Genomic DNA, 15,856 nt, shown 5'->3' with positions numbered 1-15,856 from the left:
GCCTCCCCTTGGGTCCCACCTCCTCTCTCTATCTCTGGGTCTCTATCTCTGGTCTCTTTAACACTGTGACAATATAAAAGATTATTATACACATAGTTCAAGATATTCAGGGAAATATAACAGATATAACCCATGTGTGACACAATAATTTCACGTGCACCACGAATGGCGTAATTTTGTAAAGTGACGTCGTAACTTGATGCGGCTTCCCCATCTTAAACGCTAATTACGTCGTTTCGTGTTTGAGTGTGTCAGTTAAATAAAACATTTCCTTCCTTCCCAATTGCCGGTGATTAATAACATTTTTAGATATCGCCCCTAATGCCAGAGCATCGTCTCATTTTGCTGTTATATAAGTAACAGCATGCCACTTGCACGATCGCTATCATTTAGTACTAAAATGAAATGTAACACCAAACCAATGGGTTATTTAAACATTAGAACTTTATATATCTAGTCAAACCTGTCTTAAGCGGTCACTCAGGTGAGTAGAAAAAAGAGACCGCTGGAGGAGCGAGACGTAGCCCAGTGGTAAAGCGGTCGCTTGATGCGCGGTTGGTTTGGGATCGATCCCCGTCGGTGGGCTCATTGGGCTATTTCTCGCTCCAGCTAGTGCACCACGACTGGTACATCAAAGGCAGTGGTATGTGCATATCCTATTTCTGGGATGGTGTATATAAAAGATCCCTTGCTGCTAATCCAAAAAGAGTAGCTCATGAAGTGGCGACAGCGGGGTTTCTCCCTCAATGTCTGTGTGTCCTTAACCACATGTCCGACGCCATATAATAAAATGTGTTGACTGCGTTGTTAAATAAAATATTTCCTTCCTTCTTTCTTAACTAGGATAATTAGGCTTCCAATTTTGTGGATGTCCCTGTGGCCAAACGGTTAAGATTAAAGTGATCTTAAGTGCACTAGGCAGTTATGCACTTACGGTGTTCGTAGTGCTAAGGTAGCTTCGTGGAACGGGGCCCACGATGGTTCAGTGCTTTGCGAGTCCTGTCAATTGACACATTGTTCTTTTAGAATATTATTTATCTCATATTTCAGCTGACCCAAGTCCAGTCTCTATGTTTATTTCACCACGGAGGGAGGCTGATCCATACTTCGTGAATGAAACTGTAGAACTCCAGTGTACTGGTGATGTTGGGAATCCACCACAAACCAGACCGTGGTCGTGGCAATGGAAGTATGCTGATGGAAGTATGATGGATATGTGGAGGTCTTACCCCTATACTGACAGGGTCACGGATAATCTAGTCACTCCTGGACAGTGTACGAATCAGGAACGATCCACTCTAAGACACGTTGTATCTGTGGATGACAATGGCCGGATGTTCCGGTGTCTTGTTAAGAACAATGAAACTGTACTCTGCCAACTTTACCATCTACACTGAAAGTAAGTGTGAGATAACATTTACACGATAAGATAGGTACATGAAGTACTTTGTTGAAATATCTCTTCCATTCTGTTTTGCTTAGCGCTACGGCATTGATCATGATAACGGTTGTGTTATTCAGACTTGATATAAATATGTAAATTGAAATGTTGTTGTGGTCTACACAGGCGCCTGATGTATCTCGGTGGTAAAGAGACAGCCTGAATTGCGACTGGTCCAGGTTCGTCACACTCTATGTCCCATGCAGTGCCATCAGATACATGCAAGTTCGTGATATCTACTGTCTATGGGTGCATATAAAAGATTACTTGCTGGGGTTTTTTATTGTAGGAAACTGTAAGGCGACATGTTTCTTCACCTTCGACCAACTATCGCAATAACCATATGTTAGAAACAACAAACAAACAAACAAAATAAAGAAAAAAAGAAGAAAAAAAAAAGAGAAGAAAGTTGACATAGTTGACATTGCGACTGAGACCTCAAGGGCCTCCCCTTGGGTCCCACCTCCTCTCTCTATCTCTGGGTCTCTATCTCTGGTCTCTTTAACACTGTGACAATATAAAAGATTATTATACACATAGTTCAAGATATTCAGGGAAATATAACAGATATAACCCATGTGTGACACAATGATTTCACGTGCACCACGAATGGCGTAATTTTGTAAAGTGACGTCGTAACTTGATGCGGCTTCCCCATCTTAAACGCTAATTACGTCGTTTCGTGTTTGAGTGTGTCAGTTAAATAAAACATTTCCTTCCTTCCCAATTGCCGGTGATTAATAACATTTTTAGATATCGCCCCTAATGCCAGAGCATCGTCTCATTTTGCTGTTATATAAGTAACAGCATGCCACTTGCACGATCGCTATCATTTAGTACTAAAATGAAATGTAACACCAAACCAATGGGTTATTTAAACATTAGAACTTTATATATCTAGTCAAACCTGTCTTAAGCGGTCACTCAGGTGAGTAGAAAAAAGAGACCGCTTAAGACAGGCGGCCGTTGACTACAGGTTGCCACATATACTGTCTTTAAAATGTATATTGTGTTTTCTTTCTTTTACCATCTGTACTGCTAGTTAATGGATGGGATGCGAACTCTATTAACGTGCCCATATTCAGTAAAGGTTCAGACACGCCCATCCCAGATTTAACCTCTGACCTCGCCAGTGACACATTCCGGGACTGGAGGAGAGAAGGGATATGAGTGGGTCAAGTTTGAAAGTTAGATATTAGAAACAAACAGGAAAAAGGGAAACATTGGGGTTATTAAAATTGGATAAGCGTCTTGAACATAATAATTAGGCTATTAATAATTGATGTAATAAATTAGTTGGCGCCATTTTTCATTCGGGCTGGTCTAAACTATATAAAATAATTTACAATATGTATTTACTGTATATTTATAGTCCATGGCCCAGATATCAAAACCCTCCCCCTCCCCGAGGTTTTTTGGAGACAAGTATATTTAGATACCCCATGATATACGAATTTAATATCTGCTCGTTTTGGTGGAATAAAATAATATCGCCATTTGAATGAGGGTATCATTGCATATTTTGTGTCCCAAAAATACTTTATGGAAAAATTAAATATAGTGATAAAGTTGTCATCCATATAAATCTTTAACAGATATAAGGCCGCAATGGATGATATTTATCCTATACTAGTTAATATTAATAAACAAAATAACAATGGAATATGTGGTATGGATCACGATATACTGATCGGCAAAAGTTAAGCAATGCCTGAAATGTATTATTTTCTATATTTACACATACTTTGCGCTGCTTGTACATTTTATTATTAAAACTTGGACTTTTTAAAATATATTGAGGCAGCATTATTCAAATATTGTTCAGTATATCTGCCTATACTATACTCAACGAAATTAATTGAGGACCAATAGATATTTTAGCATTTATCTTTAAATATGGAGAAAATTACAATTCTTCGTTATTAAGGTGTCAGCATTTGTAGCATGCTCTTAAACTTAATGATTTAAACCACAGAGAGAGAGAGAGAGAGAGAGAGAGAGAGAGAGAGAGAGAGAGAGAGAGAGAGAGAGAGAGAGAGAGAGAGAGAGAGAGAGGGTGTTTTTAATATGGAAAATATCAACTGAGTCTACGTTAATATATATATATCAACAAAGTGTTGAAATAACCATGTAAGATTCTAAATAGCCATGGTTTATAGGATGCACAAATATTCCTTTCGTTTCATCTCCGGTAAATATTTCCACATTTTAATGTTTTAAATATTTGTTTCTTTCAGCGGTTACAACAGTCAGACCGGGAGTGGTAACGTGTGAAAGTAGGTTTGTTTACCGTACGTAGAGGTGCTTGAAATCAGAGTTAGGTTATTGACCAAGAAGGAGTCTCATGAAGTCAGAGTTAGGGTTATTGACCAAGAAGGAGTCTCATGAAGTCAGAGTTAGGGTTATTGTCCAAGAAGGAGTCTCATGAAGTCAGAGTTAGGGTTATTGCCCAAGAGGGAATCTCTGAAATTTCCCGTCCCAACGATCTCTCCAAAGCCCCAAAGCTCTACATGATATATATATTTTTTAAAATTCAGTTTTATTATTATATGGTTGGTTTATATTTAGTTTCACAGTCAGATTTGTATCCATGTGTTCGGTATATATAAAGTTTTACAGTTATATAATTTATTTCCAGAATTACATGTCAGTATTTGTTTTATATTATGTTTTATGTTTGGTTGGTGAAAACTCTATAATTATCTATCTATCTATTACTAACGTGCATTGCGGGTTCAGGCCTAGACGTAGCACTGTCGATCATCTTGTTAGATTTGAAAAGGTTTGTAGGGATGCTTTCATCGATAACCAGCATTTGGTACTGGTCGTTTTGACCTCAAGAAAGCTTTTGATACCATGTGGATGTATGATATTTTAAAATGCCTCCATAGCATGGGTCTAAGAGGGCGTATGTCTGACTTTATCTAAAATGTCTTTAAAAAATAGGTCACGGTATGACTGGGATCAACGTTATCCGATTCTCACTCCCAAGAGATGGGTGTGCCTCAAGGTAGCATCCTGTCAGTAACTTTATTTTCTGTGAAAATTAACAGCATCACCCAGTGTTTAAAACCTGGTGTTGATAGCTCGTTATATGTCGATGATTTTTAGTATGAGTATCATTGAATGTCAGTTGCAGCTTTGAATAAACTTCACCAATGGGCACCTGACAATGGATTTCGATCATCACAGTCAAAACCGTCTGTATGCATATCTGCCAGAAAAGATATCACCATTTAGATCCTCAGCTGTTTCTGGACAAACATCTGGTTCAAGTTGTGGAGGAGATCGAATTTCTGGGGGGTATATTTGACAGGAGGCTATCTTTTGTTCCTCATTTACAGTATGCTAAAAAGAAGGGCTTAAAGGCCCTCAACATCTTAAAAGTTATTGGCAAGACTGATCATAATGCCGTGGCACACTGTGACAAACACCAGCAACCAATTGGTGACCAGTCAAGTTTTTTTGCTTTTGGTCGCAAGAAGGTTGACAATATTTGTGGGGTTTTTTGGTTGCAAGTGGTCGTAAAATGGTCTTTAGCTATTTGTGACTGGGGCATTAGTTAGGTCTAAACGTGATTAAGGGTGCATTGTGTATGGGTCAGCACGAAAGCCCTACTTGCAGATGCTAGATCCTGTCCACAACCAGGGACTTAGGCTTTGTCTTGGTGCTTTCTAAACCTCTATGATGGACAGCTTGTATGTCGATGCACACGAGCCTAGTTTGGGCGACAGACGTGCAAAGCTTTCTCTGCAGTATGCTACAAAGATTAAATCCGTCTGGCTATCTTTAAATATCAAAATCTATCTTTCTTTTATCTATAATATCTTTCTGTGTATCTATCTATTTTAGGTTTATATTCATTTTCACAATATGTTTGTTTATTAAAATTTCTAATAGTATGCCTTATTTATATACTATTAAATCATATTATTATATCATATAATCGTATATTTAAATCTAGTGTTTACGTTTGGTTGATGTTCATTTCTATAATAGTATTGTGTTCAGTTGATATTCAGACCTATACTTTATACTTCTTGATATTAACTTTTATAGTAATATGTCAGTCATATAATTTATAATTGCTTTGTATTAACTTTTATAGTAATATGTTTTATTGATATCCAGTCATATAATTTATAATTGGTTCATATTAACTGTTATAGTAATATGTTTTATTGATATCCAGTCATATAATTTATAATTGGTTGATACTAACTTTTATAGTTATATATTTTATTGATATTCAGTCATATAATTTTAAGTGAGGTTTATATAGGGTTCTGTAATATTGTTTTTTGTTTATATGAAATTATCTAATTATAAGTTTGGTTCATATAGATGTTCTAACATTATATTTATTGGCTAATATTCAGTTCTGTAATTAAATATTTGCTTTGGTTATGTTGGTTTATGTTCAGTTTTATAATTCTATGTTTCGTTTATATTCAGTGAAATAATTAAATGTTTGGTTTATATTCAGTTCCAGTTTGCCGTCCTCAGACAGACAGTTTACTAGGAACAGGCATTGGTATTGGCGTAGGAATAAGTGTGTTAACAGGCCTAGTTGTCGGCGCAGTGATCTTCGTCGTCTTCCGTATCAGAAAAGGTTTGATTTACTAAATAAATAAACAACTAACCACTAAGATACTGCACTGGATAGACATTCCAGATATGTTTTAATAAATCAATACGTTATTTAAATTTACTGTAGTTTACTATTATTTCCGATGATATTTTACATTTTACTATTATTTAAAAAAAACCTTAACACATTTCATAGACTTTATCTGCCCACTATCTAAGTATCTGGCACATTTCTCAGAGAACTTTGAGTGCGTATCCAAGATAAACGAACTTGAACCCCCAGTGGATGTAAGCATATGTCACAAGGTTGATGACTACATAATTAATGTTCATACCTTGTTGGCATATTTGCTACGGTAATCCATCAACATTTAGACTGATAGATACTGGGTTCGAATTTTAACAGTTCCGTGATGAGATGTTGGACCATTCCACAAACGTTAATTTCATTTACCATTGAAACATTACCCCGCTTTCCTAAACAAACAATGAAAATTGTTTGCTTCTTTCAAAAGAACTATATATGATTGTGTTAGACCAGTTTGGTGTCTATCGGTTTACTTGGTTCATGCTGTACGATATTAAGAGTTACATTTAATAAATCACTAACGTAATGTCTAGCTACTTCAGTCTTGATCAAAATTATACCCAAAGATTCTTCGATTATTAAGTAATTATGACTAATGAAAAATCCTAGAATTAAATCCTGAAAACTGTATTAACATTTTAATGAGGTGCAACTACAAACAAAACGCGTAACAAACATCCAAAAGTTATCTTTTAGAAATGAAAAAGTTATTATGTTAATAATATGATGTACACTAACAAACAATTTTCGCAAACAGTTTAAAGCTGTGTATTAAACATAGTATTAAACCTGACAGGTGTGATGACAACAGTTTTCTGCCATGTGCAATAACCTAGTAAAGCTGTCATTTGGAATCGATTTCATAGACATGTATCAAACTGACAATTGTCCCTCTATAAAAGACGTGTTCGATTTATAAATATATATGCCTTCCTTTTGTGTTTGTTTCTGCATTACTTTTTTTTTTTCAGTTAAAGGTGAAAATGAACATCAGTATTCTTCAAGGTAAAAAGAAACGTATTCATTACACAGGAATTCACACCAGAGCAAATTAGGAATAAATGTGCACCTGACGTCTAAAAACACCTCTTTACATCGACATTACATAATCACAGATGCCGTAATAGGTTGGCAATACACACAGCCGTTTGGCATCCTTGATCTTGTCGCGAGCCGATAGTGTCACAGGATGTCTGAGTTAACGGTGTCGGCTAACTCTGTTGACGTGTATTGCTTTTGAACATAAGCCTTTAGTCATTTAATTAAGGATTAACATCGATCAATCAAGTCTACTAGTTTTATAGCATTTTGTAAACGAAGTAGGTACATATGGATTAGATAGACTGTGACTGCGCTTTGATTAATAATAATATACATAGTATTTAATGATGGTCTGTGATCCATCCCCGTCGGTGGGACCATTTGGGTTATTTCTCATTCCAGCCAGTTCCCCACGACTGGAATAGTAAATGCCTTGGTATGTGTTATCCTGTCTGTGGGATGGTGGATATAAATAGTCATCGGCTATTGGGTGTTAATAGTAGCAAGCCAGTGGCGGATCCAGAAAATCCATGGGGAGGGGGGGGGGGGGTAGTGACATGAGATGGAATGCCAAGAGAACTTTGGGGGAGGTTTGGAGGGTAATCGTAAAAAAAGAAAATTAATATATAATAAAATTATAACTATCGGCCCTTCCCCCCTAGATCCGCCTCGGCAAGTGATTAATCAATTGATATAACGACAATTTCGATATAACGACAAAGTGACCCAGAGACGAACGTGGTCGTTGTAACGAGGTCGACTGTATATATATATATATATATATATATATATATATATATATATATATATATATATATATTATTGTCTGTCTCTTATTTTTGTTTGACTGTTGTATTGTTCTCGGTGTCTGTCATATCTGTGTGTGTTTTTGGTTTCTCACTATAGACAAGAGAACGCTGGTGTAGAGGAATCTGCCCCGTACGATGATCTTAGACAAGGTCACGGTCTGTATAATAATAATAATAATAATAATAATAATAACTAGAATATCAAGAGTTTTTACGTGAAACTGACATACAATACCAAATTCGCGATAGAGGCCAATACACATAACCTATAAATACAATTATTTAATACCATCAATCCCCCTGGTATGCATAACTACCTATCAAATTTCACTTTCATGGGCCCAGAACGTTTCTTACAAAATGACAAAACAGACGGCATAAACATATTTTTAATACAAAACAACAACAAAATTCGCATTAACTATACACATAGTTTTTTAATACAGTCTATTCCCCCGAAATACGCAACTGCCTACCAAATTTGAGCTAAATCGGTCTGGAACCGTTCTTACAAGATGACACAACAGAGGCGACAAGAAAAAAAGAAAAAAGAAAAAAGAAAAAGAAGAAAAAAAAAAAAAAAAAAAAAAAACCAGAGAGAAGATTTTATGATTTTCAGCAGTAGCGTTTGCATGTAAGCAAAGCGAGTTTTGGTAACCATGGCCGCGCCACACTCAAACCCGTGCACACGCGTCTTGACCTCTTTTAGACAGATTCAAACACATCGCAAAATATATCTAATACGCTGACTCGTATGTATAGAACTAGAGCACGTACTTAAACATCCCAAGACTTTAGCGAATGGTCATGTTTATAATTAAATGGTCTAAATAGTTGTTTAAAATGTCACACTGTTAGAAATTTATATTATGAATAGTCTTTGTTTAAGAGGTCACACTGTTAGAAATCTATATTATGAATAGTCTTTGTTTAAAATGTCACACTGTTGGAAATCTACATTATGAATAGTCTTTGTTTAAGAGGTCACACTGTTAGAAATTTATATTATGAATAGTCTTTGTTTAAGAGGTCACACTGTTAGAAATCTACATTATGAATAGTCTTTGTTTACGAGGTCGCACTGTTAGAAATCTACATTATGAAATGTCTTTGTTTACGAGGTCGCACTGTTAGAAATCTACATTGTGAATAGTCTTTGTTTATGAGGTCACACTGTTAGAAATCTATATTATGACTAGTTTTTATTTAAGGGTGACACTGTTAAAAATAACAATTAATTGTTTAGTCAAACTAGCACAGCTGGAAGTGTGCATACGAATTATTGTGTTTTGTTTAGGAGGTCAACGTGACACCAATGGAAATGTATCTAATACGTATTATTCTCTAGAGGCCAGGAACTATGAGGCACCATACAATGGGCTCACAGTTTATTATAGTGTTATCGGAAATGAGGTAAAAATTACAATTATTATATGCATGCATGTGCATATGCATTTGTGTTATCTACTCAGATACCCGCCTGTCTACGTACCTTTATACTCACCTACTGCATTTCTGGCTGCGCCTCTACCAATCGATTAATTCATCGAACGGCCAGTCTGTCTGTCGTTATGTCTGTCTGTCTGTCAATTAATATGTGTCTTTGTTTGTCAGCTTGCCTGCCTACATCCACCTGCCTACAATGCACCTGCCTTTATTTCCACCTACCATGTGTCATCGGTTCATACGAGCATGTCTAATCTTATAGGCTAATTTAATTTAGATGCATAATTTAATATTGAAATACGCTACCTGCAAAATCGTGAACAATTTGATTAAATGTTTCTTAGCTTCAATAAGATTAATGACACCATAATGAAAGACCCATTCATATTATTATTAAACAACAATATTTCCTTCAAGATGAGTATCATATAGTCTGCTGTCAAAGAATATGATGTAGTATAATTATGTTCAGTTTATTAGTAAATGCTTCGACAGCGTTGCCCATTGATACCTGTGACATAATATTGTTATCGGTGAAACGAGTTTTGATCGTTAATATTTTAAAACTTAAATTGCCTCTTTACACGCCAGTCAACAAATATGATGTAATGTACCCATTCATAGTAGTCTATTAAACGGCTATTTTCACGTCATAATGAATATCGTATAAACTGCCAAAGAATAGCGTTCTCTTGATAAAGGTATCTTGATGGTGCCAAAACGTTGTGTAGATTTTGTAGCAAAATTGAGCGACGCTCATATTATCTCTTCTCCTTTTACAGATGTAAAAGTTTGCAGGAATGTTACATCGAGTTGGATAACATGGATGATGGAATGTACATGATACTAGAGGGGTCGTCCACGGGAGAAAATCTCTGATATTGTACACGGCAATATACATGATACTAGACATGGGAAGGTACATGCTACTAGAGGAGGGAATATTGTCATTGCTGTCCAACAACTTTCGTAACTGTGTGCTGTGACTTGGATTTTTCTCAAGTAATTTTAATATTGGACAAAACAGAATATTTATTTTTACATTCAGTTGTAATTATTTGCATATTTGCATATTTGCTGGTATTGTGTAATGATTGGAACTATGCCATTTAGTATAATTATTGTTTAAAGGAATTCTTAGTGGTGCAGTTTGTCGTGTCGCACTCTATAGACAAAAACGAACTGTGTTACCTAATGTTATTAGTGATCGTTTGGATGCATAATGCAAGCGAGCTACATTTAGTTGTATTTCATAATGATATGTTTATAGTGTATGAAACTATGATTATAAATAGTTGCCATAATTTATTTATGGGATATTAGTATATTACAATCGATAAATGTGTTAATTTAATGTTTGAAAATCGTGTTGTGGGCTTCCGGTCATCGACTTTATTTAATTCCCTGATTCCTGTGCATATAAAAACTATGACATAACGTTGATATTAATATTATTAAGCTGACGACAGTTGTTCAAATCCCGTCAAATCTGGCTCACACATTCATTCATCTTTCTCATCGATCACCCTCTGCCTGTCATGCTCATTATCTTAATATAAAAAACTTTCCAATTTCTCCCACGATTTCAATCCGTTTCGACCCTTTCTGTCAATTTCCTCCGACTGTCTTCTGAGCTGTCCACACCATCGGCTGCCTGCCTCAACTTCCTCCACGGGTGCAGTCTTGTGTATTTCCCTGCACCCATCTGGCATCCTCGTCCTCTGCCGCTAATAAAGCTGGTCTGACCCACGGCACTAACTAACGACCGCCGGAAGTAGGGGTGCATAGTAGGTGGTTACAAGTGCCTCTTAGCAATGCCAGAAGTAACTACTGAACACTCCACGAAGTGTTCAGACTAGGCCCACAGCTAAAAGCTGACGGGGAATGGCAGGTGTGTGGCACAGTTATCCACAAGAGACAAGCACCTGCCATGGTTGGAGAGACAAGGACTGGGATGTGGAGGTGGACAGTGAAAGAAGTTGAAAGATAGGAGGAGTTGCCAGATCGGAAAGAAATGAGATGGAATTCAAAGGAGAGAAAGGAAAGGGGGCAGTGGGATAAGAAAAACAAATAATAATTAAAAAAAACCCATTATTGATGTAAATATTTCTTCAATTGCAAAGTGTGTGTACTTACACACCGAAAACATTCCATTGGCTCATAAATAAACCTGGGATAAAAGTCCGTTTGATCGACTGTTTTAACATGACTGTCGGGATTGACCTTGCCCTTCAGTAAAGTTTATTTTCCTCCAAACCTTGTACGATCGATTAAATATATTCTTAGTTAAACGTATTCTAATATTGTTTTTACATTATGGTAAATCATTTTATTAATTAAGTGAGATAATAACTGTAAAACTGATTACTGCAGTATTAGTGCTTTTAGGAACTAGATCCTTGTACGCTGAGAACCTTTTTACACATACTGGCTGCTAAGGTCAGATATATCGGTAAACAATGTTTGTAAACAACAGTATTAAAATGATGTTTTTATAATTTCCTCATTAAAACTATTTTATATTTAAATTAGACAAAAAAAGCAATTGTGTAGTGATAGTCTCATGTTTATGCACATTATAATGTGTTTGTATTATTAGTTTGAATTCCCCATGTATTTGCAATGCACCATAGCTTGTTTTTGTGCCAGGTAAATAATGTTGTTTTTATAATATCCCCAAAGGCTTTTTCATTAAAACTATTTTATATTGAAATTAGACCAAAACCGCAATTGCTTAATGATAGTCTCATGTTTATGCACATTATAATTTGTTTGCATTATTAGCTTGGATTCCCAATGTATTTGCAATGCACCATAGCTTGTCTTTGAGCCTGGTAAAAAAATGCAGTTTTTATGAATATTCTAAAGGCTTTTTCTGTGAAATTGTTTTACGCTAATTTTAGATTGAAAAAGCAATTAAGAAATGCTAGTTTTATGTTTATGCACTTTAGAAATTTCCAGTATTAATTATTTCAAGTTGGTAAACTTGGGCTAAACTGATGCATTTATAAAAGTTGAAATTTCTCAGGATTTAAAGTGTGCATTTACAAACTGTAAATTGCAACAGAAGCTGGACCAAAAAGCAATTATTTATTTATTGAACAATTGTGTGCATAACGTAATTATTAAATTAAATTAAATGTATTTTGTAAAGGTAGATCTCTTCCTAGCGTTACGTAATTTCTGATTGGCTGTTATGACGTCACGTGGTACTTGAAAAAGTATAAAAGGCTGACGTCAATGAACGTCAACGGTTGTTCTCTCGGCATTCCAATAATTCTCACGATGAAGACGGACGTTAGTCCTTGTTCTCTCGATCTGCCCCCCCACCTGGGGGAACTGATGAAGACGTATGGAGTGCTGTTGGAGTATCGAGTCTCGTACACCGGGTCACGGGCAACCGTGACCTTGGTGTACGGAGACCGTATTCAAAAGAAAGGAAGGTGGAGGAAGAGGAGACGTGCGCCAGCGGCGACGCAGGGGGAGTCAAAACCGGTGGCTAAACCGCCGGCGGCGACTCCTTCTGTTAGACCGCCGAACACCGCTCACCCGAGCAAGAAGACAAGAGCAGAAGAGGTTCCGGCCCCGGATGTTCAAGCTTCTCTGCAAACGGAAGGGCCGGAGACGGAGCTCGACACGGAAGACCGCGTCACACCGTACAACCGGCCACCTACACCAATTCCTTCGAAAGCGCTTCCGGACGTGCCGCCGATTATACTGGCGACACCCGTTGAGGCGCAGGCCCGGAAGGTGGCCGTTGTCAAGAGGAGGGCGACCGCTCCCCCGGGGGCCATACCAGACAAGCCGAGCCGCCCCTCCCAACCGCCGGAGTTACACCAACAACCAGTAGAGCAGTGGTCACTACAGGCCAGCCGTCTCCCCCAGCGTTACCACCAACTGGTGAAGTATAACATCCGAGATGAACGCCACCTCATCAGCAGACCCAAGGCCCTAGCTTACAATCCATTGCCAGACAAGCCAGACGAAGGGGAGTTCGCTGTACATCGACTCAAGATGCGGGAGGGACACTACGCAGTTTGCGTCACCATCTGCCGGGTCGGAATTTTCAGCCAAGGACTGCTACTCCCGGAGATGGACAACCCGACAATACATCGCGTTCTGAAAACCGTCGCGGGGACTCACTACCGTTCCATCACCAAGGCGTTAGCAGCATCCGACTACCGGCAGTTCCTCCCGCAGCTTGAGACCACCGGGTACATCGGAACTCCATAGACGCCAACCTTTGCTAGGACAGGTATCAACCTCCTTTAATGGGCTAGTTAGACTTTAAACGTTTTGGTAGCAGTTCAAAATTTTTATGTTTATTTTTTTATAAGTAGTCTAACGCATTTTATTTTGGCGCCCGTTCAATTGCTCAAAATCACCTTAAAAACTTTTCGGCCGAGCAGTCTTAACTATTTTGGGTTAAAAATTTAGAGTCCAGACATGTTTTGGTATGCAGTTACTCTTTGTAGACTTAGGTAATAAACAGGCTTCACCGAGGAATCGAAATTCAGCCAATCAGAACACGGCTCCCACTCGGTGTTACTTCAAGTTTGCGAAGTGTCTGCTATTTGGTCCGCGCTTACTAAATGGCTTTTTTCCAAATTCCGCCCACCTCAAACTTACCCCCCCCCCCTGCTCCGGAGTTAGTCACTGGCGAAGTCAGAGGCTAAATCCGTAGTGGGCGTGCCTGAACCCCTGTGGATAGGGGCACGTAAATATAGTTGCCCGTTGCCCGTTGTTCTCTCGTTCATTCTCGGACAACCAAACCTTTAAGTTGATGTCCCCTTGTCCAACTTTCCAACTTTATTACATTACGGTACATACATTTAAACTGACACTGGAATAACTTTAACTTATATTTTTAAAGTAAATTTTATTAACTTACCATCTCTATTTAATTAACTTGTTTTATGGAAGTAATATTTACAAGTAACTGTAAGCTGCAGTGAAGTTTACATTTATTGGAGATACAGTCAGTCCTCACTGGTTTGATATAACTAGAGCTGAAAGGAAGAGATCTATCTATCTGTTGAAAACTTACCTGTGAACATTAACGTTATTTTCATTTACTCATAACTTTTAAATAAATTTATAATTCTGGAAACTGGAACACTTCGCCTTTGTCATCTGTGAATGTTATGTATATTCTCTGGACATTGTTGATGTCCTTGGGACGCGGCTACAACAATATACATGTTACTAGAGGTGGAAATATACATGTTACTAGAGACGTCGTCCACGGAAGAAAAAATCTGATACTGTACAGAGTGACTTGAATTTTGTTAGCCACTGATATTAGAGGAGGGAATATATATGATACTAGAGGAGGGTAATATACATGTTACTAGAGACGTCGTCCATGGAAGAAAAAATCTGATACTGTACAGAGTAACTTGAATTTTGTTAGCCACTTATACATGATACTAGAGGAGGGAATATAAATGATACTAGAGTAGGGAATATACATGATATTAGAGGAGGTAATATACATGATACTAGAGGAGGGAATATACATAATACTAGAGTAGGGAATATACATAATACTAGAAGAGGGAATATACATGATACCAGTGCAGGGAATATACATGATACCAGATCAGGGAATATACATGATACCAGTGCAGGGAATATACATAATACCAGAGCAGGGAATATACATGATACAAGATGTAGGAATATACATGGTACTAGATGCAGGAATATACATGATACTAGAGGAGGGAATATACATAATACTAGAGGGAATATGCATGATACTAGAGGAGGGAATATATATTGTACTAGATGTAGGAATATACATGATACTAGAGATGGAATATACATGATACTAGAGGAGAGCATATACATGGTACTAGATGAAGGAATATACATGATACTAGAGGATGGAATATACATCACACTAGAGGAGGGAATATGCATGATACTAGAGGGAATATGCATGATACTAGACGAGGGAATATACATAATACCAGAGCAGGGAATATACATGATACAAGATGAGAGAATATACATGGTACTAGATGTGGGAATATACATGATATAGAGGAGGGAATATATATGATTCTAGAGGAGGGAATATACATGATACTAGAGTAGGGAATATGCATGATTCTAGAGGAGGGAATATACATGGTACTAGATGTAGGAATATAATGATACTAGACGAGAGCACATGGTACTCGATGAGGGAATATACGTGATACTAGAGGAGGGAATATGCATGACACTAGAGGGAATATGCATGATACTAGAGGAGGGAATATATAGTGTACTAGATGTAGGAATATACATGATACTAGAGGAGATACATGTTACTAGATGAAGGAATATACATGATACTAGAGGAGGGAATATACATGACACTAGAGGAGGCAATATACATGATACTAGAGGAGGCAATATACATGACACTAGAGGAGGGAATATTCATGATAC

At 37.3% G+C, this 15,856-nt stretch overlaps 1 protein-coding gene across 1 annotated transcript; it reads left to right on the top strand.

The window, feature by feature from the left end:
* The first annotated feature begins 1,120 nt into the window (after positions 1 to 1,120).
* LOC121386956 lies at positions 1,121 to 9,230 on the top strand. The gene is made up of 5 exons (XM_041518012.1): positions 1,121 to 1,399; positions 3,679 to 3,717; positions 5,928 to 6,053; positions 7,091 to 7,124; positions 8,067 to 9,230. Exons 1-5 carry the CDS (start codon positions 1,321 to 1,323, stop codon positions 8,164 to 8,166), a joined length of 378 nt encoding a protein of 125 aa, XP_041373946.1. The 5' UTR covers positions 1,121 to 1,320; the 3' UTR covers positions 8,167 to 9,230.
* The last annotated feature ends 6,626 nt before the right edge of the window (positions 9,231 to 15,856 follow it).

This window comes from Gigantopelta aegis, chromosome 12 (assembly GCF_016097555.1).
Source record: "Gigantopelta aegis isolate Gae_Host chromosome 12, Gae_host_genome, whole genome shotgun sequence".
Taxonomy (NCBI): domain Eukaryota; kingdom Metazoa; phylum Mollusca; class Gastropoda; order Neomphalida; family Peltospiridae; genus Gigantopelta; species Gigantopelta aegis.
This window is presented reverse-complemented; position numbering and strand designations above follow the sequence as displayed.